We start from the raw sequence: 27,802 nt of genomic DNA, 5'->3' as shown, positions 1-27,802 counted from the left end.
TGACAACTGCAAGTTGAACAATGAGCTTTGCGGAATTTTACTTTAATGTGGACAACGGTTACCTGGAAGGTTTGGTCAGAGGGTTTAAAGGTGGGATCCTGAAACAGGCAGATTTCCTCAACTTGGTGCAGTGTCAGACTCTGGAAGGTGAGTTCCTGCTGTTTTTCCAGTTCACTGCCTTTGACTGTCACTGGGAGAGTTTGACAGATGCAAAGCACCTTCTCCAACAAAGTGACTCCCTTCTCCTATAAATCCCTCTTCTAAAAACTTGTGGATTAGCTACTGAATGTCGGCTGGGGCAGAATGAAGGGAGTGCGGCAGGGGTTGCCTGTGTGGGGTGGATGGAGTGAAGGTACCAGCATAAATGGGAAAGCAAGTCGGTGAGGAGGACATGGCGTTGGCTGAGGGTGTAGATAAGCTAAGTCACTGGGCAAAGGCATAGCAGATGAAGGATATCGTTGGGAAATATGAGGTTATCCACTTTTGTAGGGAGAACAAAAAAACAGAATATTGTTTAAATGGAGGGGGATTATAGAATTCTACTGTACAGAGGGACCTAGGAATCGTGCCATATAAAAAATTAGCATACAGGAACAAAGGGTGATTGGAAGGTAAATGGAAGATTGGTCTTTGATGGGGGGGGAGGAGTAGGGAAGTCTTGCTGCAACTGTACAGGGCACTGGGGAGATTGTACCTGGAGAACAGTTAAAAGTTCTAGTGGTCTTTTATAAAGAGGGATATACTTGCATTGGAGAAAGTTCAGTACATGTTTACAGTTGATCCCTAGGACGGGGTTGTGTTATGATGAAAGCTTCGGGTAGGTCATATATTCACTGGAATTTGGAAGAATGAAAGCATATCTTATTGAAACTTAAGAGTCTGGGGGAAATAACAATGTGGACACTGAAACGCTGTTTCTCCTTGTGGGGTATCTGAAATTAGGGAGCCTAATTTTAAAATAATGGGTCATTATTTAAAATTGAGAAAGAATGTTTTCCCTCAGAGTTGTGAATCTTTGGAATTCTCTATCCCAAGGAGCTATGAAGTTTGATTCATGAATAATATTTGACTCAGAGATGTTTGATTTTTAGGGTCAGCAAGAACTAATAGTGAGCAGGCAGGAAAGTGGAAAGGAGGCCAAGATTAGATCAGCTGTGGTCAACCAGAATGGTGGAACAGGTTTGAGGAGCCAAGGCCTATTCCTGCTGCTCTTCACGTTCTTATTTTCTAACTGCTTTCTGGTGCTGTACATGTTAGAAGTAATTGTTAACACAACAGAGTCCAATAACCTCCCCTTGTGACTCAATGGCATTAACCTATCCAAACCCCACCACCAACGTTCTGGGAATCACTGGACAAGCCATGTAAATTGTGGCTGTAAGTAGGGCACAGATTGGGTGTCATGTGTCTCATTTCCTGATTTCCCCCAAAACCTTTTCACCATTATAAATCAGCAGCATGTTGAGTGAAGTTCCAACTGCACTCCATCATCGTAGGATGACCCATCCAAGATGAAGCAGTTAACTTGACTGGCACCCAAACCATACCCCACAGCTACTCTTTCAATGTCCTTGGGATTTTTCAAATTTCACTAACTTCTCCAGCACAGAGGCTCCCTGGGTTGCAAATGACCTGACTTACGGAAATCCGACTTTACGCAAATTCTCCCACATATTTTTAAAGCATTTTTCAATCTAGCAGTAATAATAATAAAATGTTTCATGGTATTCATTATTGACTGGATACAGTATACATTCCATTAGTTTAATTATGGGGAGTGTTAGGGCGATTATTCAATGAAATGAAAGAATTATAGCAAGTGTACATAGAGCATTTATGATATGGGTTACTATAGAAAACTGACTTTTCTGACTTACAGAGAAATTGACTTACAGACAGTTCTCAGGAAAGGAACCCTTATGTAACCTGGGGACTGTCTGTCCTTTTTTTCTGTTGATACTAATTAGTCCTTCAGTTCCTCATTCTCTGCATACCCTTTATCCTCTAGTATTTCTGGCAGGGATTTTGTGTCTTCCGTGGGGATGAACACAAAATATTTGCTTAATTTCTCTGCCATTTCCTTATTCCCTATTAGAAATTCTTCCTCCTCTGTCTTTAGGGGAACCACATATGCCCTCATTAATCTTTTCCTTTATACAAGGTAATTTGGAATGTCCAAGGTCATGTAAGGAACTTTTGTATTGCTAATCTTTAGTTTTACCTGGACTAATTGAATCATTAAAGAGCAAAAATAGGTGCTTAATTCCTGGGAATTAATCACATCCTACTATTGATCCCATCAAGGATTAATACTCTTGCTTTTAATTAAATTTAATCTAATATTTAGTGTGTATTGAACAAGGTTTGCTGTGGGTTTAATCCTTGTCTAACTGGAAAGGATCTTGCTGTCTTTCTGCAGACCTGAAGCTCCATCTCCAGAGCACGGACTATGGTAGTTTTTTGTCCAATGAAACTGGTCCTCTCACTGTATCAGTAATTGACGATAAACTGAAACAGAAACTGCTGCTGGAATTTGTCTACCTGAGGAATCATGCATTGCAGCCACTCACCACCTTCCTGGATTACATCACGTTAGTACCAAGGACTTTGTACTGTTTTGATCCCAACATTAAACTTAGGGAAGAGTTTGCAAAAGTGTGTCTGAATAAATAGCATTTCATTAATGCAGAAGAACATTGATTGGTGAGCAAGTAATCAGAGAATAATTGTGAATGATTGACAGACAATCATTGGGTTGCACTGGACTGCACTGTCTGTATTCAGCCCCACTAGTTTATACTGGGCTACAGTATTAACTATCAATGGTAGCTTCCCTAAATTCTTAATTCAGAGCTCAACTGTTTCTTAATGACAACCTTACTAATTGCTACAGAGTTCAATGTAACACATGCCCATTGTTTCAAAGGTATAGCTACATGATTGACAACGTTATCCTGTTGATTACGGGCACATTGCGCCAGCGTCCAATTTCTGAACTCCTTCCTAAATGCCATCCCTTGGGCAGCTTCGAACAGATGGAAGCCGTTCATATTGCCCAGACTCCTGCTGAACTCTATAATGCCATCCTGGTTGACACACCACTAGGTAAGGGAAGACTTGGTGTTTATTAAATGGGCTGCTGCAGTTCAGGCACATCTTCAATCATCAACTTAAAAGCAAAAACCTGCAGATGCTGAAAAAACTGAAATAAAACAAAAATTGCTGGAAATACTCAGTAGGTCAGGCAGCATAGGGAAGAGTGTGGAGGGAGAGACAGTGATGACATTTCAGGTCAATGACCCTTCATCAGGACTGAGTGGAGGGTTTAGGAATTTAATTGGCGTCAACAATTTGACACAACTTTTGGTTAAGAGCAGTTAATTTATTTGTCCATGAGAAACCATTATCAACGAGTACTGAAGCAGTAGTTTGCAACACGTAATGGGCTTCAAGTTATATTACAAGAGGAGCGGATGCAGCCAAAGATGTTTATTTCAATTGAGTCCTGCATTCTGGTTTCTTGAAACGGACAGGTGAGATGTCAGTTTGCTGAGACAGAGAGAAACAGAGGGAGAAGCTGGAGTTTGCTCCAGCTCACATGGATCCCTCTCTCACTGAAGCTGAAAGTTAGGTTTCAGACATTATGGATCAACCTTGAGGTTTCCTGATTGCTAACGTTTCTGAACTTCAAATCACATTTCTATTGCTAATGTTGACTAAAATTTTTAATTAAATAAGATAAATAATGTAATTTTACCTTCACGGCAACTGGGATCAAAATAATTGAAAAGAGGACATGAAAACTTGATCAGGTTTATTGTCATGAAGGAAAGGGAGTATTTATTGTATGTGATTACAGTCTCTTAGTTTTATGCTGAAACCTTGCAGAGTGAGGGAACATTTCTATTGTAAAGAAAAAAGGTGGCTGAATAAAAGGTTGATTATAGATGTGAAATGAAAACTGCGAGTTCAGGTTGATAGTGACTGAAACACACAAGAACACAAGAAAAAGGGACCCTCAAGCCTGCTTTGCCATTCATTACAATCTGGGCTGATGTATCCAAGGCCTCAACTCTTCTGTGCTGGATCTCCATAGCCCCAATTCCCTGAGCTTTCAAAAATTCATCTGCCTCCATTGTAATTATTTCTAATGATCTAGCCTCTTCAATCCTCTGGGTGAGAGAATTCCAGAGATTCCAGACTCTGCAAAAAGAAATTTCTGTGTACCTTAGTTTTAATTGACCAGCCCATTATCTTGAAACTATGACCTTCCATTTGAAACTCTCCCAGTAGTGGAAACATCGCATCATCTACCCTATCATGCCCCTTTAGGATCTAATGTTTCAACAAAGTCACTGCTCATTCTTCAAAACTCCAAAAAATGCAGAACCAACATGCTTAGCTTCTCCTGATTGGACAATCCTCTCATCCCAGGAATTAGCCTGATGAATCTCTTTTGGACTGCCTCCTAAACTACTATATCCTTTTTTAGGTAAGGGCACTGTTACGGACTCGGTGAAAGTCCCTTTAAGAAAGAGTGTGTGTGTGTGGTGTGCTTACGTAAATAGAAGATAAAGGACGTAATGACGTTGTTGAAGAGGTCAGAAGAAGGGGGAGAGAGAGAGAAAAGGGAGAGAGACACTAGCCTGTTAGTTTCTCTATCGATGGATGAGAAGCAAATACTGTGTCTGCCATTGAAATCCATGTATGGAAATTGGAAGTAATCCGATGGAGTTCACTTTGTTGCTGACCTGTAGAAGGAAACGGGTATTTGTGTGGACGACCACGATTCGGATGCTTTTTGGGGTGAGGAAGTCACCACCGAGTAAACACAGGTGTCGTTTGGGTTCCATCGCGGAACATTTGGATTTCGTAATTACTCTCTCTATGTTCTCTACATCTACATCTTATCTTCAGTCAACGGTGGTTGTTGAAGAAGCCTTAGCTCACGTTTCACCTTACGGCTTGCGGAACTGAACTTTAAGAACCATTCCTGGATTTGGAGGTTGGGACTTTGCCACACACACACACACACGAAGGGTTTAGTTTTTGGGGTTAATGTTCAAGGTTTAACATTTTTGTATTCTAACATATTAACATTTTTACTTCTATTTTTCGTATTATTATAAGTAGTGATTAATAAAATAGTTTTTAACACTGAATCATGACTCAGTGTGTCTCTTTTGTTGCTGGTTCGTTACAGCACCAAAACTGTACACAGTACATCTGGTGTGGCGTCACCATTGCCCTGTACGGTTGTAACAAAGACTTCCCTATTTCTAAACTCCAAGCCCTTTGCACTAAAGGCCAATCTGCCATTTGCCTCCTTCTTGCTACACTTGCGTGCTATCTTTTTGTGATTCATGCAGAAGGACACCTCGATCCCTCTGTACTTCACTCACTTGCACTCTCCCATTACACTATGCAGCGTTTTACTAATTTAAAGACAATAATGGGAATCAGATCTAAAGTATACTTATTATATCATCCTTAGGCATGAGAAGTAATGGAAAAGGGTACTCAGAATTAAAAAGCAGTGCTTCCACTACTAATTCATATCAATATATTGCAGAAAAAAGCTGGAAAATCGTGAAAACGTGTTTTTCCTTTCACTGATAAATGTGATCATGTCTTCATGTTTTTTCTGATGGTAGATTAGTTCTCATTCACACTCTTAAAAATATTCTGTACTCTGAGAAAACACTTCTTATTTGTCATTTGCTAAGTGTAGCTGCATTCTCACAGCCTTGAACTCAAATGTCTTAACACTTTTCTCCCTAAGTCTCATTGTTCCTTCCATCTGTTTCCTATTTTGTAGTCACAAGGTTCTACCTTATCAGGCGGCTGAGGGTCTCACTGGGTCCATACAGAAGGCTCAGAACTTCACTGTGTGACTGGTCAGTGCTGGAGGATGCCTCTGTGTATCAGATCAATGCATTGGATTGAGTGTTTGACTGTGTAACTTGTCAGTGCTGGGGGAGCTGGGGATTAGTCCCTGTGTAACTGGTCAGTGCAGGGAGTTGAGAGTCTTCCTTTGGTCAGTGTCTTATTCTTGCTCTGACATTAAATGCACTTGTCATGAGACAGTGTTTCTAGTGGTGTTGGTTTGATTACACTGAACATTAATTTGGTGATTTTCAATCCTCAGCTTCCTTCTTTCAAGACTGCATCTCAGAGAATGACCTTGACGAAGTCAATATTGAAATATTACGAAACAAACTTTACAAGGTAACAGCAAGAACTCAGAGGGGTAAATTCCAGTATGTAACTCTACCAGCTGTATGTTATTCTATTTAATCATCCGCTGAATCCTTCGAATAGAATACAGTCTGCCATTCACTCTAGGTGCCTGTTATTCCATATAAAACCTCCACATGAATCTCAAGTTAAATGGCTTTTATTTTGTCAATTTGTCTGGGCATTGCTAAGACCTCATCAATGATTTCCTGTTCATAAGCCTCAACTTTGCTTTTTCAGGCTTATCTCGAATCGTTTTACAGCTTCTGTAAAGAGCAGGGTGGGCAGACTGAACAGGTGATGTGTCCCATTCTGGAGGTAGGAACATCAGCAACTTCTACTGTGGTTGTTTATCTGTAAAGTGTAACTCCAGCAGTCTGGCCTCATGAGCCTGAATTCATTGAGATGGCTGTTAAAGTGTTGAACCAAGTAGAGGCTTGAGTTTGAACCCAATCGCAGGAAGTTCAGAGATGGCCAGTTTGGGGCAGAATCTATCAGTGGGAGTGGATGGGACTTTAAAGATTTTCCATGCCTGTCACTTGACTCTTGTCACAAACCAGCAACAAAAGAAACACACTGAGCATGATTCAGTGTTAAAAACTATTTTATTAATCACTACTTATGATAATACGTAAAATAAAAGTAAAAATGTTAGTATGTTAGAATTCAAAAATGTTAAACCTCGAACGTTAACCCCAAAACTAAACTCTTTGTGTGTGTGTGTGACAAAGTCCAAAACTCCCAGTTCCGGAATGGTTCTTAAAGTTCAGTTCCGCAAGCCATAAGGTGAAACATGAGCAAGGGCTTCTTCAACAACCACCATTGTCTGAAGATAAGATGTAGATGTAGAAAAACATAGAGAGAGTACATAAGAAATCCAAATGTTCCACGATGGAACCCAAACGACACTTCAGTGTTTACTCGGTAGTGACTTCCTCACCCCGAAAGTATCCGAACCGTGGTCGTCCACACACAAATACCTGTTTCCTTCTACAGGTCAGCAACAAAGTGAACTCCACCGGATTACTTCCAACTTCCATACATGGATTTCTATGGCAAACACAGTTATTGTTTCTCATCCATCGATAGAGAAAACAAGCAGGCTGGTGTCTCTCTCCCTTCTCTCTCTCTCTCCTTCTTCTAACTTCTTCAACAACTTCATTACGTCCTTTATCTTCTATTGACGTAAGCATGCCCCACACACACATACACACACACTGTCTATCTTAAAGGGACTTTCACTGAGTCCGTAACACCTCCCACCTAAAAAAAATATTTCCCAAGAAAAATTTAACCGCGCATACAGTTAGTAATGTTAATAATTATCATGCTACACAACTACAGACTATCAGATTAGTACAGATACGTTTCCCATTTAACATCGAGAAAGACAATCAGCAATCACATTATCTTTGCCTTTAATGTGAGTTATCATGAGATCAAACTCTTGCAAAATTAAACTCCAGTTTAACAGCCTTCTGTTCTTGTTTTTGACTCGGCTCAGAAACACCAATGGGTTATGATCTGTATATACAGTCAATGGTTTCTGAGCGGTGCAAACATATACACTGAAATGTTGCAAGGCTAAAACAAGTGACAGTAATTCTTTCTCTATGGTGGAATAATTCTTTTGATGCTCATTAAATTTCTTTGAAAAGTAAGCTACCGGATGGTCAATATCATCAAGGTCACCCTTCTGCAACAACACAGCTCCTGCAGCTTCATCACTGGCATCTACTGCTAATGAAAATGGCTTTTCAAAGTCAGGTGTTTTGAGCACAGGATGGTAGCATAAAATGGCTTTCAGCTTCTCAAATGCTTCTTGACAAGAATCTGTCCAAACAAACTTTACTCCCTTCTTCAGAAGATTAGTTAGGGGAAGAGCAATATCAGCAAAATTTTTACAAAATTTTCGATAATATCCAACCATTCCCAAAAATCTTCTAACAGTCCTCGTACCTGTGGGAATAGGGAACTCAGATATTGCTTGAACTTTTGCCTGAACAGGAGCTTGCTTGCCTTGACCTACAACATAACCAAGATACGTCACAGTGGCATGGCCAAATTCACTTTTAGCCAAGTTAACTGTAAGGTTAGCCTTGGAAAGTCTTTCAAACAACCTTTCTAACGCAGAGATGTGATCTTCCCAAGTATCATTCCCAGTCACTAAGTCGTCAATGTAGGCATCTGTATGTTTTAACCCATGAATCACTGAATTAATCATTCGTTGAAATGTTGCCGGAGCATTTTTCATTCCAAATGGCAAAACATTGTATTCATACAATCCAGAAGGGGTTACAAAGGCTGAAATCTCCCTTCCTCTATCTGTTAATGGAACACACCAGTACCCTTTTAATAGGTCAATCTTTGTAAGAAATTTTGCCTTTCCCACTCTGTCTATGCAATCATCCACCCTAGGAATAGGGTAAGCATCTGACTTTGTTACAGCATTCACTTTCCTGTAATCTGTGCAAAATCTAACAGTTCCATCAGGTTTAGGTACAATAACACAGGGCGAACTCCAATTTGAAGTAGAATGTCTAATAATATCATTTTCCAACATGTGTTTTATTTCCTGATCAACAAGTTTACTTTTTTCCACATTCATTCGATATGGCTGTTGTTTGATTGGTTTTGCATCCCCAACATCAACATCATGGGTAATTATCGATGTTCTGTTTGGAACATCTGGGAACAGATTTTTAAATTTTAAAATTAATTCTCTCATCTGTTGTTTTTGTGAAACTTGTAAATGGTCCAACTTCGTTTCAAGGTTCTCCAGGATATTTTGGTTTTTTAGTTTCGATGGAACAATATTTGGTCTAAATTGGCCTTCCTCAACATCAACATCAGGCATTCTAGAAACAACCTTTACACCATCCACCAAGGCCACAACTGAATCCCTCTCATAATAAGGTTTTAGCATGTTTACATGACAGAGTTGTGTTTTCTTGCGTCTATCTGGTGTTTTGATTATATATGTTAGATCAGTCACTCGAGATTCAATAATAGGGTCCAGAAAAACGAGATTGCAAGGGATTATTTTGGCTAGGGAAAAATACCAACACCTTTTGCCCCACTGCAAATGTCCTAGGCCGAGCACGTCTATCAAAATATGTCTTCATTCTTATCTGGCTGGTTTTCAAATTCTCTCTCGCTAGCTGGCAGACTCTCTCCAACTGAGTTTTAAATTTTTGGACATAGTCCAACAGACTCAAGTGCACTTCCTCATTAACCCATTGCTCTCTCAACAACTCCAAAGGTCCTCTCACCCTATGTCCAAATACAAGCTCAAACGGACTAAATCCTATTGACTCCTGGATTGATTCTCTAACGGCAAACAAAAGTAAATGAATACCTTCGTCCCAATCCTTGGTGTTTTCAAAGCAATAAGTCTTCAGCATATTTTTGAGAGTAGAATGAAATCTCTCCAGAGCTCCTTGAGATTCTGGGTGATATGCAGATGATACAATCTGCTTTGCTCCCAGCTCATAGACTATTTGTTGAAAAATTTTTGACATAAAATTACTACCTTGATCAGATTGGATTTCTTTTGGCAAACCAAACAAGGTAAAAAATTTTACAAGAGCCTTTGACACCGTCTTGGCCTTAATATTTCTAAGGGGTATTGCCTCTGGAAATCTAGAAGTGGCACACATGATGGTTAACAAATACTGATTTCCAGTCTTAGACTTTGGTAATGGGCCAACACAGTCCACAATCACCTTCGAAAAGGGTTCACCAAAAGCAGGAATTGGCTTCAACGGAGCCACAGGGGGTTTTTGATTTGGTTTACCTACCATCTGACATGTGTGGCAGGTTTGACAAAACATCACCACATCTTTTCTCAAACCAGGCCAATAGAATTGTTTCAAGATCTTCCCTACAGTTTTATTCACACCAAAATGACCACCCAAAGGCATACTATGGGCCAGGTTTAAAATCTCATCCCTATAAACTTTTGGAACAACAACCTGATGAATAACTTCCCATTCCTCAGTAACAGGAACATGAGGAGGTCTCCATTTCCTCATTAACACTCCATTTTTGACATAATATCCCATTGGCACTTTTTCAATCTCCTCACATGAGAGTGCCTTTTCTTTCAATTCTGTCAACTCAGGGTCCTTTGTCTGTTCCACCATAAAATCCTTCCTCGACAAAGACAAATCTTTAAATTCAGGCTCACTACAAGGATGTTGATCCTCCAGTGAAGACAGAAAAGTCTCAGATAAGGCATTATAATTTTCTTCCTGTTTAGGACTGTCACAAGGAACCACATCAGACTGCATCGGACTGTCTGTCTTGGCTAATTCTTTAGCTCTAGCTTGAGTCACCGCACATGATGGGTAAACATCTGGATCATTCTCAGACTCATCAATCCTTGGTTTGGTTGTTAACCGTACCACAGGAACAATTTCTCCATCTGCAAGGTCATTTCCCAATAACAAAGAAACTCCTTCCACTGGCAAACTAGGTCTTATCCCTATCTCGACTGGTCCTTCTATGAACTTTGACTTTAAAATCACCCTGTGAAAAGGGACAGACATGGTCTCACCTGTAACGCCTCGTACTAGATTTACTTCACCAGTGTCACTTTCTTCACCAAAATTTAAAACACTGTCCAGCAAGAGAGATTGACTAGCCCCAGTATCTCTAAGAATTTTCACTGGCACCTGGGGTGACTCATCATTCAGTGAAACAAAACCCTCTGATACATACGAACGGAATTCTTTTCTCACCTCCTCCAACTTTTCCGCTTTTACCTCTTGCAAGGATTGATCTTTAACAGTATCTCCTAAACCTTTTTGATTTTTAATTGCCTGAAAGCAAGCATTGGGCACAGCTTCCTTCCTTTTCTTCAAAAGGGCACAATTAGATATCACATGGCCAGGTTTCCTACAGTAATAACAAGTACGCTCAACAGGTTTCTCCAGCACTGGCTTCTTTTCATCCTTCCCTTTTTGATTACCTCCCAATTTAATCTCCGGTTTACCTGGATTGTCCTTGTAACTCTTTTGAAAGGTTTTAGGTTGTCCCCATTTGGATTTATGGGTTAAAGCATAATCACCTGCCAACCTAGCAGTTTCTTGTAAAGTTTCCACTGCCTTTTCATTTAAATATGTTGTTAACTCAGCTGGAACACATCTTTTAAAGTCTTCCACTAGTATCAATTCTGTCAATTTATCAAAATCCCCATCTACATTTTTAGCCAGGCACCATCGTTCAAAACATATTCTCTTTCCATTGGCAAATTCCATATAAGTCTGATCTGCAGATTTCCTCAAATCTCTGAATTTTTGTCTATAAGCCTCAGGGACCAATTCATAGGCCTTCAATATAGCTTGTTTTACCTTGGTATAATCAGCTGCATCCTCAGCAGACAAAGCAGAATAAGCTTTTTGAGCTTTACCTTTAATCACACTCTGTACCATAAGAGCCCATCCTTTCTTTGGCCAGTTTGAACTCACAGCAACCTTTTCAAAATGTTGGAAATACTGATCAACCTGATCTTCCTCAAACGGAGGGACTAATCGAACCTCCCTACTGGCTGAAAAACCATCATCAGAATCAGATTCCAAACTCCTACGCTTCATTTGTAACTCATGCTGCCTCTTTTTCTCCTCCTCCTCACTATCCAGCTCCATCCTCTTCAATTCCATCTGCTTCATTGCTAGATCAGCCTCTATCTTCATCTGAGTTAGCTCTCGTTCCCGTTCAGCCTCTAACTTCATCTGAGTTATCTTTTGTTCGGCCTCTAATTTCTCTCATTCGGCCTCTATCTTCAACTGGGTTTGCTCTCGCTCAGCCTCTAATCTCTTTTGCCCCAACTCCACCTTCAGTCGTGTTTGTTCTAACTCCATCTTTGCTATCTGCACCTGTCTAACAGGTCTCTCTGACTCACCCCCAGAAAACTCTTCTAACTGTTCTAATTCTTCCTCCTCCAGATCCTCCAACTCCACTGGTTGAAAAGTCACATCAGAAATCACTGGTTTACTCTCAGGAAACTCAACTACCTCACTCAACTCAAACACTTCCTTCTCCAAATAATAGTCAACTATCATACTATGAATAACTGCTTTTCTCATAGACTGCTTTACTTCTGTAAGGTTTAGCTTTGTAGCAATCTTTATCAAATCATCCTTTTTCGCCATCTCCAATCCCTGTAGGGTTGGTGACTCCAAAAATGCCTTAATATCCATTGCTGCTGGTTTCCACACACACAAGCCAATTAAAAAGAATTTATCAGACCTCCCTCAAAAATCTTTGGATTGAATCCCGAACAAATCTCGTCAATCTGGGGAACGATCCCAGACGACACTCGTTAATCTTTGGATTGGATCCCGGACGAATCTCGTCAACCTTGGGAACTATCCCGGACGAGCCCCCAATTTTGTCACAAACCAGCAACAAAAGAAACACACTGAGCGTGATTCAGTGTTAAAAACTATTTTATTAATCACTACTTATGATAATATGTAAAATAAAAGTAAAAATGTTAGTATGTTAGAATTCAAAAATGTTAAACCTCAAACGTTAACCCCAAAACTAAACTCTTCGTGTGTGTGTGTGACAAAGTCCAAAACTCCCAGTTCCGGAATGGTTCTTAAAGTTCAGTTCCGCAAGCCATAAGGTGAAACATGAGCAAGGGCTTCTTCAACAACCACCGTAGTCTGAAGATAAGATGTAGATGTAGAAAAACATAGAGAGAGTACATACGAAATCCAAATGTTCCACGATGGAACCCAAACGACACTTCAGTGTTTACTCGGTAGTGACTTCCTCACCCCGAAAGCATCCGAACCGTGGTCATCCACACACAAATACCTGTTTCCTTCTACAGGTCAGCAACAAAGTGAACTCCACCGGATTACTTCCAACTTCCATACATGGATTTCTATGGCAAACACAGTTATTGTTTCTCATCCATCGATAGAGAAAACAAGCAGGCTGGTGTCTCTCTCCCTTCTCTCTCTCTCTCCTTCTTCTAACTTCTTCAACAACTTCATTACGTCCTTTATCTTCTATTGACGTAAGCATGCCCCACACACACATACACACACACTGTCTATCTTAAAGGGACTTTCACTGAGTCCGTAACACTCTAAAGCAAGTATTGCCTGACTCTGGGTCTGTGTTCGGGTTTGAGACAAAGGCCAAAATAATAGATTGGTTAAAAACTAATTATGGAGATTGACAACTGATGTAAAAGACCACCTGTGATCTTATTCAAAGAAGAGCAGGCTCCTCTTCTTCATTGGAAAAAAACAGCTATGCTTCAGGAAGACTGCGTATTAAAAGAAGTTGAAAAATAAATTGCAATGATACTATTCCACATAACAATTTATTATAGAAGGGAATAGTACCAGAGGATCATTGGATGTTGATGTTATTCTTATATTCAAGGAGGAAGAAGGAACAGGTTCAGGGAACTAAAGAGCAGTTGCTTAATAACAATGGTACTGGAATCTTCACTGAAAGATATGATAGAAAATCATACAAAGGCAGAAAATGCAGTTAAGAGTTGTTAGCACAGACTTCAAAAAGGATGTTCATGCTGGGCCAACATTATTGAATTCTTTGAAGCAACAGTCCAGATAAAGGAGAGGCAGTAGATGTAATATTTGTGAATTTCCAAAAGGGCTTCAATAACTTACCAGATAATAGACTCATAACTAAGGTCAGAGTATCAGGATACAGGTAGAATAATAGAAAGCAGGTTGTCTATAAAACAGAGAACAATGAATTCTCTGGAATTACTGATTCACAATAATTGGTGCAAGACCCATTGGCTCTTAAGAACATAACAGAAGTGTGTCCCCTCATACTGCCACGCCATTTAGTAAGGTTATGATTGATCCTTTGTCTCAGACCACTTTCCAGTCCAAACCCAGTGTCTCCTATAGACCTTGGCTTTGCATTTGATTAATATACCCTTCATTTTCATTAATGATTTGAACGTGGGAATCAGAAATTCAATTTCAAAATTTGTAGAGGACACCAAATTAGCAGCTGGAGTTAGAACAAAGGAAAGATATGACAAAATAGAAGGACATTAATAAGCTTGAAGAATGGACAAGCAATTTACAAATTAACTGCGATGTAGATCTTTGGATTGGCAGAAAAAATAAAAGTTAAGCATATTATCTAATTGGTGAGAGATTGTGGTGCTCTGAGTTGCAGATGGATCTGCATGATTCACAAAAGTTTGTGTGCAAGTACAGAGAATAATCATGAAAACTAACAGCTTGGCTTCATTTGTGCTAGTGGAACGGAATACAGAAGTAAGCTATGGTTATATTGGGCACTGGTGAGACCATATCTGGTATTGGTCTACCTATTTAAGCAAGGATGTAAATGCATTGGAAGCAGTTCAGAGAAGGTTCACGAGACTGATACCTGGAACAGGCAGGCTGCTTTATGAGGAAAGATTGGATAGGCAAGGCTTCTAGTCACTCGAGCTTAGGAAAGCAAAAGGGATCTGGATTCAAACATTTAGGATCCTGAGGGGTCATGACAGGATGGAAGTGGAGGTGGTGTTTCCTATGGTGAGAGAATCTAGAACAATTGCTGTTTAAAAATAAGGTTGTCAATTTTTGACAGAAGTGAGATGGAATTTTTTCTCTCAGAGGATTGTGGGTCTTTGAAACTCTTCCTCAGAAGCCTGTGGAAGCAGGGACTTTGAATTTTTTTTAAGACAGAGGAAAATAAATATTTGATAAGAAAGGGGTTGAAAGGGTAGAGGGGGTAGATGGGAATTCAGAACTGAGGTTACAATCAGATCAGACACAATCTTATTGAATGACAGCAGGTGTCAGGGGTCAAATGGCCCACTCCTGCTCCTAGCTCATAAGATGAAATCATTAAAATTAATGATAAGTAATAGACCACAAAAAGTAAACAAAGCACGGGGATTTCTAGAGTGGTAGAACTGGAAAGCAGAGGCCTATGTCTTGGTTAGATAATGTAACAGGTTCTGTGCACTTTCAGGTACAAATTGGAGAAGGTGCAAAAAAGATTTACCGTTTACAAGGACATAGAAGATATTTCTTTTTCAAGAAAGGTTGCACAGATTGGGGATATTTCCTTTTTGGAAAAGAGAAGACTGAGGGGTGATTTGATCAAGGTCTTTAAGTTATGAAAGGATTTACTGGGGTAGACTTAGAAGGATTAGCCAGAAGTGTAGGATATAGGATAATCACTAAAACCCAACAAAGAATTTGGCAGGAACTTCTTTGTCCAGAAAGTGGCGAGAGTGTGGGAATCACAATCAAAAAAGGCAGCTGAGGTGAATAATATAGAAGCACAGTTGGAAGTGAGAGAAATGCATGGGTGAGAATGGAATGTTGTTGCTGGTATAAGGTAGAATGAGGCTTAAGTGGAACATAAACACTGGAATGGTGCATTTAGCTCTAATGTCGTGTTTTGGTGCTGTGCTTTCTGTCACTGATTCTGAGGGTCTCTCATTCTTAGTAACTTCTCCCTCTAGTTTGAAGCTGACCGCCGTGCATTTATCATCACCCTGAACTCTTTTGGCACTGAGCTGAGCAGAGAGGACCGGTCTGCACTATACCCATGCTGTGGCCGGCTGCATCCTGATGGTTTGGCTCTCTTGTCCAATGCCGAAGATTTTGAGCATGTGCGTGCAGTTGCTGAATATTATGCGGTATGTTCCCTTCCTGATACTTCACACTGGTCGAGCATTGATTCCAGTAACAATACACACTTACATTTCAGGCCGTGGACACAAAGCCCAGTCAGGGACCCGTAACTTCTTGGTCTGTCTAAATGGCTGAGAGACTGGTCTTTATTTTCATTTGGAGCTGAGAGGGTCTCCCAGAGAGTCACTGGGATGCTGGAAAGATATCGCTGGCTGGAGAGTGACAGCATTGCTCTTTTTAACACATTTCAACAGCTGGGAAGGTGTCAAGCAATGGGCTAAAATTTAGTACTATCCACTCCCTGGCCTATTCCTGGCCACTGGAACATATCATACCATTGTTTTATATCATAACAGCCTGTCTGATGGTCAGCAGCAGAATCATGTCACAAGGGGGAGGGTCTGGCCAACTAGTAAAAACCCAGGAAACTTAAAATTTTACTCCTCTCCAGCCAAGACCACCAAAAGCCCTCCCCCCCCAGACCCCCACTGACCAATGCTGCATCCATGCCATGCAATCTATCTTTAATTCCCCTCCCAATCTATGGTGCTCTCCCACCGTCTGGCCTCTTGCCTGTGGTGTTTGACAACCACTGTCAATGGATGGGGTTCCAAACGTGTGTGTCCAATCAGCCCCAAATAGTGCCATCCTCTGATTCCCTCCTCCTTCTTATCAACAGGAATATAAATATTTGTTTGAAGGTGCGGGGAAGAATTCTAATGAGAAGACCCTTGAGGACAAGTTCTTTGAATATGAGGTAAAGGCCATAATTGGGCTACTCGTCCTCTTGTTCTTACACCCCTCAGGTCTGCTCTTCCTCTCCCCACTGTGGCCAGTCCCACCCCTGACCTCCCTTTTATTTCTCCTCACCATCCACACTCCATCAACTTCCATCCCTCCTTACCACCCCTACCCCAACCCACCGACTCAGAATGTCAGTGGCCTGTCCACCCTGCCACACTTCCCCCTAACTCCCCCATGCTGCCACCCTACCACTCTTCCCCAGTCTCCATCCATTCTCACCCCATCCCCCCATTTCCCTCACTGCCCAAAATGTGATTCCTCCCACCCTAGCCCACCAATGAATGTCCTCCTCCTACCTCTCTCACTCTCCTTGTTGCCCCCTTCCTCCTACCCTGCTTTCCCCCTGCTTTCTGTATGTAACCCCCCCACTTCCTACTCAATTCCATCAACGTCACCCCAGTATGTTTCGGGCTGGGTACATTTTGAACCTGTAGTGTTTGAGCTGATCCCAAATTTCTACGTTTGTTTCATTTGGACACATTTTCTGGGAGCCAGATCTGGTGGTCAGGACTCAGTCCAGAGCAGAGGGCAGAAGTTGTGAGCTGCTACAAACAGTGGAGGCGTGAAGCAACCATCAATGGTTATGGGTTGTTTTGTTAGTTTAAGCTGTCAGTAACATGGAGAACATCCTGCACCTGGCCACTATAATGCTTTCATTTTCACACTCTGCAGGTGAAGCTCAACGTGCTGGCATTTGATAGTCAGTTTCACTTTGGTGTGTTTCATGCTTACATGAAGCTGAAGGAGCAGGAGTGTCGGAACATTGTGTGGATCGCAGAGTGTATTGCTCAGAGGCATCGTGCTCGCATCGACAACTACATCCCCATACTCTAACTGCACAGCCACATAGATAGGAGCAGTGCTAATGTTACCAACTCCTGTAACATGTACTAAGTAACTGATCCTCAATAACCAGTTGCGGTAACTTGCCTGAGTAACCACCCCTCCCAATAAACCTCAAGTAATATGCTTTTTGCTCATCACATAATTTGTCCCCAATAATCAACCTTTAATCATTTGCTGGTTTCCATGATCAATTCAGTGAAAGTGGTTCCAGACTGAAGATCAAGCACCAACATGATTGGAGATGTGCAATCCTAATAATAAGCTCTGTCAATATTCTGTCTGGTTTATTGTATTCTGCAATGTTACTGCAATCAGAATGATTTGTTGTTCCAGATTATAATATTGGATTATATCTACTCAGCTACTGGCATTTAATTAAAAATGAGAGTTAATCCTTGTGCACAAACCATTAAAATAATTAATTCATATCTACTTTTTGAATTCTGTACAAAGTAACACAAAATATGTCAGTGTCATAATAGTAGTGTCACATAATAGTGTCAGGGTCTGGTCATTGGGACTGTCACACTGCCTGGTCACACTATATATTGGGACTGTCATAGTGCCCCATTGATACTGTGTAATGGGATTGTCATATTTCCCAATCTGTGTCAAGGTAGGACATTTCAACAATGGATGAAAATGGATTCATCATTGTCAGGAAAATAGGTTTGTTACACTGTGATGATGCAGTCAATGGTTTCCATAGAACCATAGAACATAGAACCATAGAACAATACAGCACAATACAGGCCCTTCGGCCCACCATGTTGTGCCAACCTTTAAACCACACCTAAGACTATCTAACCCCTTCCTCCCACATATCTCCCTATTTTAAATTCGTCCATATGCTTATCTAACAATCTCTTGAACTTGACCAATGTACCTGCCTTCACCACTACCCCCAGGCAGTGCATTCCATGCACCAACCACTCTCTGGGTAAAAAACCTCCCTCTGATATCTCCCTTGAACTTCCCACCCATTACTTTAAAGCCATGCCCTCTTGTATTGAGCATTGGTGCCCTGGGAAAGAGGCACTGGCTGTCCACTCTATCTATTCCTCTTAATATTTTGTATACCTCTATCATGTCTCCCCTCATCCTCCTTCTCTCCAAAGAGTAAAGCCCTAGCTCCCTTAGTCTCTCCTCATAATCCATACTCTCCAAACCAGGCAGCATCCTGGTAAATCTCCTCTGCACCCTTTCCAACGCTTCCACATCCTTCCTATAATAAGGCGACCAGAACTGGACGCGGTACTCCAAGTGTGGTCTAACCAGAGTTTTGTAGAGCTGCACTATTACCTTGCAGCTCTTAAACTCAATCCCATGATTAATGAAAGCTAACATCCCATAATCTTTCTTAACTACCCTATCCACCTGTGAGGCAACTTTCAGTGATCTGTGGATATGAACCCCCAGATTCCTCTGCTCCTCCACTTTACCCAGAATCCTGCCATTAACTTTGTACTCCGCCTTGGAGTTTGTCCTTCCAAAGTGTACTACCTCACACTTCTCCGGATTGAACTCCATCTGCCACTTCTCAGCCCAGCTCTGCATCCTATCAATATCCTTCTGCAATCTTCGACAGTCCTCCACACTATCCACACCACCGACCTTTGTGTCGTCTGCAAACTTGCTAACCCACCCTTCTACGCCCTCATCCAAGTCATTAATAAATATCATGAAAAGTAGAGGTCCCAGAACCAATCCTTGTGGGACACCACTAGTCACAGCCCTCTAATCTGAATGCACTCCCTCCATGTTTCATCACACAATGCAGTGAAGTGATCAGTCTTAGATGCAGTACCCAACTTTCTCTGAATGTTCTGGAGTTTGGTAAGGAGTTAAGTTTGGTTTCCAGAACCCACCTCCCTCTAATTCCTTCTGTTCTCCTCCAATGAAACAGTGGTAGTGTAGCGGTTAGCGTAATGCTTTACAGTGCCAGCGACCTGGGTTCAATTCCGGCCACTGTCTGTAAGGAGTTTGTACATTCTCCCTGTGTCTGCGTGGGTTTCCTCCGGGTGCTCCGGTTTCCTCTCACGTTCCAAAGACGTATGGGTTAGGAAGTTTTGTGCATGCTATGTTGGTACAGGAAGCATGGCGACACTGCGAGCTGCCCCCAGAACACCCTACGCAAAAGATGCATTTCACTGTGTGTTTCGATGTATACGTGACCAATAAAGATACTTATCTCTGCTGTATCAATAATTCAGTCCAGGTCTGAATGTTTCCGTCTGTCTTCATTCCATTACAGGTAGACTATTGGCTGTAACAGTACTATCTCCAGAATCAGATTTATTATCACTGACATATGTCATGAAATCTGTTGTTTTGTGGGAGTAATACAGTGCAAGACATAAAAATTACTATAAGTTACAAAAATAAATAAATAGTGCAAAAGAGGAATAACGAGGTAGTGTTCATGGGTTCATGGACTGTTCAGAAATCTGATGGCGGAGGGGAAGAAGCTGTTCCTAAAGCATTGAGTGTGGGTCTTCAGGCTCCTGTACCTCCTCCTTGGTGGTAGTAACGTGAAGAGGGCATGTCCTGGGTGGTGAGAGTCCTTAGTAGTGGATGCTGCCTTCTTGAGTCACCACTTCTTGCTGACGGCAGGGTGGGGTTTGTGCCCGTGATGGAGCTGGCTGAGTCTACAACCCTCTGCAGCCTCTTTTGATCCTGCGTATTGGAGCCTCCAAAACAGGCAGTGATGCAACCAGTCAGAATGGTCTCCACCGTACATCTGTAGAGATTTGAAAGTCTTTGGTGACATACCAAATCTCCTCAAACTCCTAATGAAGTAGAGCTGCTGGCGTGCCTTCTTCTTGATTGCATCAATGTGTTGGGCCCAGGATAGATCCTCTGAGATGTTGACGCCCAGGAACTTGAAGCTGCTCACCCTTTCCACCACTGACCCCTCAATGAGGACTGGTGTGTGTTCTCCCAACTTCCCCTTCCTGAAGTCTTCCTGGGTCTTGCTGATGTTGAGTGTGAGGTTGTTGTCGCGACACCACTCAACCAGTCGATCTATCTCAATCCTGTAAGCCTTCTCTTTGCCACCTGAGATTCTGCCAACAATAGTGGTGTCATCAGCAAATTTATCGATGGCATTTGAGTTGTGCCTAGCCACACAGTCAAAAGTGTAGAGAGAGCAGTGGGCTAAGCACTCATCCTTGAGGTGCACCTGTGTTGATTGTCAGCGAGGAGATGTTTTCCACTTCAGCAATTGTGCAGCATACTAGTTATAGATACTGAGCCAATCAGGTACAGAGGAGCATGGAACTGAATGTTCCTTACAATTCATACAGAGACATAATTTCCCACATGGGTGTCATGACCAGATCTAGTCACTTGAGTATTTCTCTGCCTTAACCAAGCCCTCTAATTATCTCATACTACCATCATATTAGCCAGCTTTTCTCCCCACTGTTGAGGGCTTGGATGCCATTGGAGATATTTTAGAATGGATCCATTGTTTCTTATCTCAGGACACCAATTAGCCAGTCTATTAGACTTATGAGACTTTGGGTCTTTGTAAAGTAGGCTAACTTCTCAATTTATCACTGCCACTTAGTGAAGTTGAGAGAATGTTACATTGGGGTATTGTTTTGTACCTCATGATGGTTTGGTTCCAGCCTGTAATTAATCAATCCTAGAGATTCACTCTTTTACTTAAGTTGTTATTAATTCCCTTGCCTAGATTTTCTTAACATTCCTGATAACCACCCTTGTGTCTGGCAATCTCCAAATGTTGGTTCAGACAGAAAACACTGTCCATTCTTCTGCTCTGGGATGGTGGTTTTAGCCCTCTGACTACTACAAGCACACTGGCACAATGCAACAAACCCATTATCCTGCACTGGCAGAGTGTTGAAATAATAGGTGTGTCACATTATAGTACTGCAGGTTATTTGTTCATTGCACAATGATGATTTAGGATAATAGGCTAAGGACATTGGGTTAATCAGGCTCTGCCAAGGGAGGCTAACGGGTTGGTCATGTGCTAATGCAGCATAATGAGTTTGTCTATAAAGCACAAGTCATGAGTTTGATGGAATACTAAGTTAGGGCAGCTCCACTCAAGCAGCTCAATGTTAACCAGGACAACATTCAGTTGAGCTTTTTTCCTAACTCTACCAATATCACTGTTTCCTACATGGATGATAAAAATTGGATCCTCACCGCCCACTTTTCTCCAGTCTCAAGATATTCTTAACACTGGCACCAGGCAAATAACACCCTCAAAACGGCTTATGCTCATAAGTGCTGAGATTAGTCATTAACCCTTAAATATACTGGACACTTGCACCACCGCATTCTACTTCACTCTACCTTTTGATTGGCCTCCCTAAATATCTCTAAGCATGGAACATGCTGCTGCTGTGTGTGTGTGTGTGTGTGTGTGTGTGTGTGTGTGTGTGTGTGTGTGTGTTTAAACTGTGATCCTGTTGAACAGCAGAGTCATGTGATGTGCAAGCTTCAAATATGTAAGAGTTTCAAAGACATAAAAGTTCATAGCACGAGTTTAGCAATCCAACGCGTAAATAATTAGTGTGCTCTCTTGCGAGTAAACCTCTGCCATTTTGGATACAGGTCCTCCCCAGGTTATGAACACCCAAGTTATGTACATCCGAATGAGTGTTTGGGAGAGAGGTGAGATGGATTTGCTGGCTGCTGCAGAGCTGCAGGTATCTTCTGCCTTGTGGAAACTCAGTTTGCAGCGATATCAATGCATCTTGCAGAGAAATCTGAATAGTTGAGTTACCACCCTGGTTTAACTACACGTTGCCCTTGGTTGGCCTGTGTTTTTAATTAAATATATTGCCAGGCAGCTGCATTTCCAACTTGCAAACTGTTCAGGTTTGAACAGTTCTCAGGAACGAAACCCTATGGTAACCTGGGGAGGACCTGTACTGTATATACTTGCAGTCTCAATGTTTTCACATGGACGTCACCATCTCCTGTGCTATGATTCTGTGGTCAGACTGCCCTTCACCAAACAATCTTTATTTACCTTGTACTTGTTGCACAAGGTCAAAGACTGAGGCCCCAGCACCACTAAATGTAGGTCCTTTTAACCACTTGATTTCTGTTCCTTATCAAGGGCCACATCTAGATAAGGGGTGCGGCTGGCAGCTGTCACCTGTCCAAGAACTCTACTCTCTCCTGACATCACAGCTCACACTGAACAACACTGAGCTGCAGTTCTTCCAGATGTGCTTACCACCATACACTTGTATTTATATTTTAATCTGCTGTGTGTTTGGAATAAAATACAACCTTGAGTATGGTTTGAGGAGGCTGGTGTGTAAACAAAGTGGACTAAATGGTACGGTTCTATGCTGTAAATATTTGGCAACAACTTGTAATAATTGTCCCTTTTACTTTGAGTTTAACACCGCGTTTCCTGTTTCATTTTTTTCCTTCCTGGAGCAGCTCGTGACGTCAGTGCTCACCTGGTCCAGGTGAGGATCTGCTGGGACGGGGAAAGAGAGACCGGGATCGACAGGGAAAACGGGATCGAGACACAGAGGGCGGGGATCGGCTTGCAATCCGGAGCAGAGCGGGTCGCAGGAGGCGACCTTGGCGGGGTCTCGCCTCCAGCAGCGTGTTATGGTAAGGACCCGGAAACCGAGGCCCGGCCGCAAATCCTGGGAAGTTCGCTGGCTGTTGAAACTTTTTCTCCTCAGGGAATGTTGGCAAGGCTGGAGCGAGGGAAGGAAGGGGCAGGGGAGAGAGAGAGAGAGAGTAGAGGGGAGCTATAAGCGAGTGTGAGGGAAGAGGGAGAGAGGAGTCTGGACCGAGGTAGGGGAAAAGAGAAGGGAAAGTGAACAAGGGAACGGGAGAGAGTGAGAGAAGAGGGAAGGGTTTGGAAGAGTGAGGAGGGAGAGGCCAGTCAGAAGGTCTAAATGAGGGAGTTTGCGTTTCTGTAGCGCCTTTTAAGATTTATTTTTGCTGCAAATAAGATGTATTGAATTTGTAGTCAATATTGTGATGTGGGGAATATGGCAACCAACTTGCACACAGCGAGGTAGAGTTATAGAAAATATAGGATACGGTGGGTCATCTGTCCATGCTGGTTGTGGAAGAGCTGCTTGGACAAATCGCACTTTCCAGCACCAGGTCCATAGCCCTGGTTGTTTGCAAACAAAATATTTGTCACCTGCTTTCTGGAATACTTCTCTGCCACCTCAGTAGTCTTGGGCCGGGGATTCCCATGAGACGGCAAGGATGTTACTTATTTTCGAGGAAGTTTTAAGGAGATCCTTGAAGCATTTTCTCTCTCCTCCTGGAAACGGATGGGACGAAGCTCAGAGTAGAAAGGTGGTTCAGTGAGTGTGGTGTTGGGCGTGTGGTCTGCCCATTGGGGCTTGTGGAATGTGATCACAGTATCTACTGCGGATGGTGACCTCGGTTCAGTGGATCTGGAGGACTTTGTGGAGGCAGCATTGGTGTTACTTCAATATTTGCAGGTACCTAATATAATTTTCCCATATCTCCAACAAATACAGGAGAGTGGGGATGATTGTTGCTTAGTCGACCAAGGGTTCGAACACTCTTTTCGGCAATCTAGGGGAAATTGATGAGAATGTGGGATTAATGTAGGATTAGTGTAAGTGGGTGATTGATGGTCAGCATGGAATCAGTGGGCCGAAGGGCCTGTTTCCATGCTGTATCTCTATGTGACTCCATGATTCTAATCAGCCAAATGCTCTGCTTGTGTTTGAAGTCTGTGGTGAATTTTCTCTTCAGTGTCTGGCCTTGCTGTGAGATGGCTCTCGAGATATGGGAACTGAGCCATGTTGACCAGGGTCAATTAGACTTTGGATGACCCACAACTAACTTCATTCACTTGCCTTAATTCTGTAATCTTTCAAACCTTAGGTTTTTTTTTATTATTGAAAGAAATTAATCTCAGTTTTGACATTTACTTTTAATCCCCAGCATTGACAGCTCTTCTGGAGAGAGTCCTGTCCTTCAGGCAAACCTTTTGCAAAGGAGTATTTCCAGACTCTGCTGCTAAATGTCCTAACTTTGTTAGGCTGTATCTCTGGACTCAGCCCTGTGACCCTGCCTCCCCCATCTCCCGTCCCCAAACAATTGTTTCTTTCTCTTTACGCTATCAATTTCTTTAATCATCTTTAAACACTTCAATCAGATCATCCTTTAATCTGCTAAATTTAAATGGGCACACATTCAGTTTACCAAATCTGTCCAATTTTATCCCTTTTAGCCCAGGGTCATTTTAGGATCATCTTAATGAATCTTTTATTGTTTCCACAGGTTTTGTAATTTCAGTTCTTGGATCTTGAAACTCTCCTATGTCCCACAGTTACTAGTTTCTCAACATTTAGTTCCTTTACCAGACTTTGCATCTGTCCAAGCTTGCAATCAGGACAGGGCTCCAACTGATAATACATTTGGAACTGCTTTGTTGGCAACCTTTTGGTGAGCCAGTGTGGATAAAGATATTGGGATTGGCCAAGGTTGCCATGGAGTCTGAGCTCTTGGTATCATTACTAGCCGATGAGCAACCACATGGTGCATTTATAGAGATGGCAAGTCAGTCTGTGCCCCAAGGTTTATGTCATTTATTCCTAACAATTAATCTCACTCCCCCACTCCACACTGCCATTCCTCTGGCAGGCTGGACTCGGTGCCTGTTTGTCTAGTAATTTAGGGCTGGATGTTGCTACTTTCATGTGGTACAGAAACGGACCATTTGACTCAGCTGGTTTATGTTGGAGCTTATGTTCCATGCAAATCTCTTTCCATCTCTCATCGTTTAATCCTACCAGCATATCTTTCTATTCCTTTCACCCTGGGTATATTTAGCTTCCCTTTAAATGTGCCCCTGCTCCTTGTTACAGTGATATGAACATCTCTGGATAAAGAAGTGTCTTTTAAACTGCGCATTGGACTTTACATCATAAATACAAAATGTGACAGATTTCCCATAAATGGAAACATCTACACATCCCACTTGAGCCCAAATCCCTCCACCCTCATCATGGGCCAAAGGGCCTGTTCCTTTGTTGTACTGTTCTATGTTCTCTTTTCTAGAAGATTGAGACTGATCAATCTTTCCCAGTGCACATAACCTCTCTGTTCGAACATCATTCTAGTACATCTTTTTAGTCTGGAGGAGCACCATCTATGGCAGAGCACAATGCCGTATTAGGTCAGTATGTCTGTGGTTGGGCATTTTCAGGGGGCCAGCTGTCAGGTTAGACTTCCTCAGCTGCCTCTCCATCCACTTGGGATGTGAAGATGTCGTCTTCGCTCCTCTTTCCTTTGCTGCCATGTTGGTTCCTTTAGTCTTTGGTTTTGATGTTCAACTCTGTTAGAATATGTGAATAGTTTTCTAAAGACAGCTGTTAATGTAACAAGAGTGAAACCAGCTGAAATACTAAAGGTTTTGTGAAAGAATCAGTTACTGATGTGTGGATGCTGTTTCCTGCTACATTTTCCTGAATGGCAGAAGCACATTTTAGTTGCATTACATCATTCCATACTGGGGGGTGAGACTGCAGAGACTCAGCTGTAGATCCCAGCCCTGATGTCACTGAACTGTAGAGAGAAAAGCTGAGAGGTTTCCAGATTACAATAGTGACCACACATCAAAAGTAATGAGGGTGTGAAAGATGCTTTATAAATGTAAGAGATTCTTTGTTCCTAAACAAATGAAAAATGCAAATGCTGGAAATCTGAAATAAAAACTGAAATGTCAGGAAGATCAAACGGGTCAGGTACATCAGTGGAGGGAAACGGCTAACTTTTAAATTTGAGGACTTTTCATAGATCTGGCAATTCAGCTGCTGACTCTGTCCCGCCAATCAGTGAAGGAAGGGCAATCTCTCAATGGAGAGACACCTTCCATCATTTCATTTGACAGGTAGGAAAATGAGTATTGACCAAGCAGAAAAACGAATTGTTTTGATTAGATTAACGTGAGATTATCTGCAAAAGAATAGAACTTTAACTAGGACCTTTTACCTGCTGAATGTAGGTGATGCGGAGAAAGTTGGAAGGGTGCTGAGTGACTTCAGTTTAATAGGAACAGAATTGGAGATGACTCTGTGGGGGTGTCTGACTGTCCCAAACTAACTTTGTTGTGCATCCATTATCCACCACATGGAAGGAAATGGCCAATGAACTGAGTCTGAGACCTGAAGTGGGTGACTCTGTTGTCTCTGACTTGGACAGTTGTGGTTCATGTTTCAGTAAAGAGTCTTGAGCACATAATCAAAGCAGACAGTCCATTACAATCCGGAAGGAGCGGTGTACTGAGGGCTCACTGCATTGTCTCAACTGACCTCTTTCAGATCAGGGACTGAACCAAGGATCTTCATTGGGGTAAGAAGTCCCACTGCCCCTAATTTAAGGCAGAGTAATGAGGTTTTCCTTGTTTAATGGCCAATTGAATAGTTTTGTCTAACTTAACACTGCTTAAAAATTGATTGACTTGTACTACAGTACAGGGGGCATCTGACCCATCAAGACTGTACCAGCTCTTTCGAAGACCAATCCAGTTAATTCTTCTCCCTCACTCTTTCCTAATATCCCTGTGGTTATTTTCTCAACATATTTATCCATTTCCCTTTGGAAAGCTACTGTTGAATCTGTGACCACTTCCTGTAAGGCACTGCCTTCCAAATACTACTTGTTATGTATTTTTTCTCTTATTCTTTTGGCAATCGCCTTAAATCTATGCTCTGATTACCAACACTTAAGTCACTGCAAATAGTTTCCCCTTATTTATCCTGAGTTAATCCTTCTTGCTTTTAAACAGCTTCTGGTTTTCTTTGTTGTGAGGAGAGCAACCTGTCAATCTGCAGGTTTGTGATCCAGTGATCTGTAATCTTTCATCACTGGAATAATTCCAGTAAATTCCTTCTTTATCCTCTCCAAAATCTTCATGTCTTCTTAAAATAAGATGCGCAGAGTCTGTCTGTCTGTCTCTCACACACCCTCCTCTCTCGCTCTCTCACACACCCTCCTCTCTCGCGTGCCTCTGTCTATAAACCCAGAACCCTTTATTGACTGCCTTGTTAACATTCTGCCACTTTGGAATGTTAGTGCTTTAAACATTACAAAGTCTTTGTTCTTTTAAAATAGTGCCATTTAATTTCTGTTATCTCTCCAAAGGACATGATATCTTACAACAGTATGCTGAATTTCATCTGTCCTTCCATCATCTCTTCCTTCCATAGGCCCCACAGACAACAAGCAACCCACTAGTTAATTTGTTCGAG

General features: G+C 41.8%; 2 protein-coding genes across 2 annotated transcripts in view; both read left to right on the top strand.

The window, feature by feature from the left end:
- LOC127581723 (V-type proton ATPase subunit d 2-like) lies at positions 1-18,191 on the top strand. Its single transcript, XM_052036386.1, has 8 exons — positions 1-147; positions 2,420-2,591; positions 2,927-3,105; positions 6,149-6,228; positions 6,478-6,555; positions 15,728-15,904; positions 16,579-16,656; positions 17,376-18,191. The coding sequence occupies exons 1-8, from the start codon at positions 21-23 to the stop codon at positions 17,535-17,537; spliced, it is 1,053 nt and encodes a 350-aa protein (XP_051892346.1). The 5' UTR covers positions 1-20; the 3' UTR covers positions 17,538-18,191.
- The window catches only part of LOC127581896 (keratinocyte differentiation factor 1-like), a 27,083-nt gene continuing 17,462 nt past the window's right edge, over positions 18,182-27,802 (top strand). Inside the window, 3 exon segments of the mRNA XM_052036726.1 lie at positions 18,182-18,218; positions 22,651-22,875; positions 22,983-23,162. Coding sequence (XP_051892686.1) covers positions 18,182-18,218; positions 22,651-22,875; positions 22,983-23,162 — 442 coding nt within the window.

This window comes from Pristis pectinata, chromosome 22, assembly GCF_009764475.1.
Source record: "Pristis pectinata isolate sPriPec2 chromosome 22, sPriPec2.1.pri, whole genome shotgun sequence".
NCBI classification, from domain to species: Eukaryota; Metazoa; Chordata; class Chondrichthyes; order Rhinopristiformes; family Pristidae; genus Pristis; species Pristis pectinata.
Note: the sequence above shows the minus strand (reverse complement) of the source record. Positions and strands in the feature narration are given on the sequence as shown.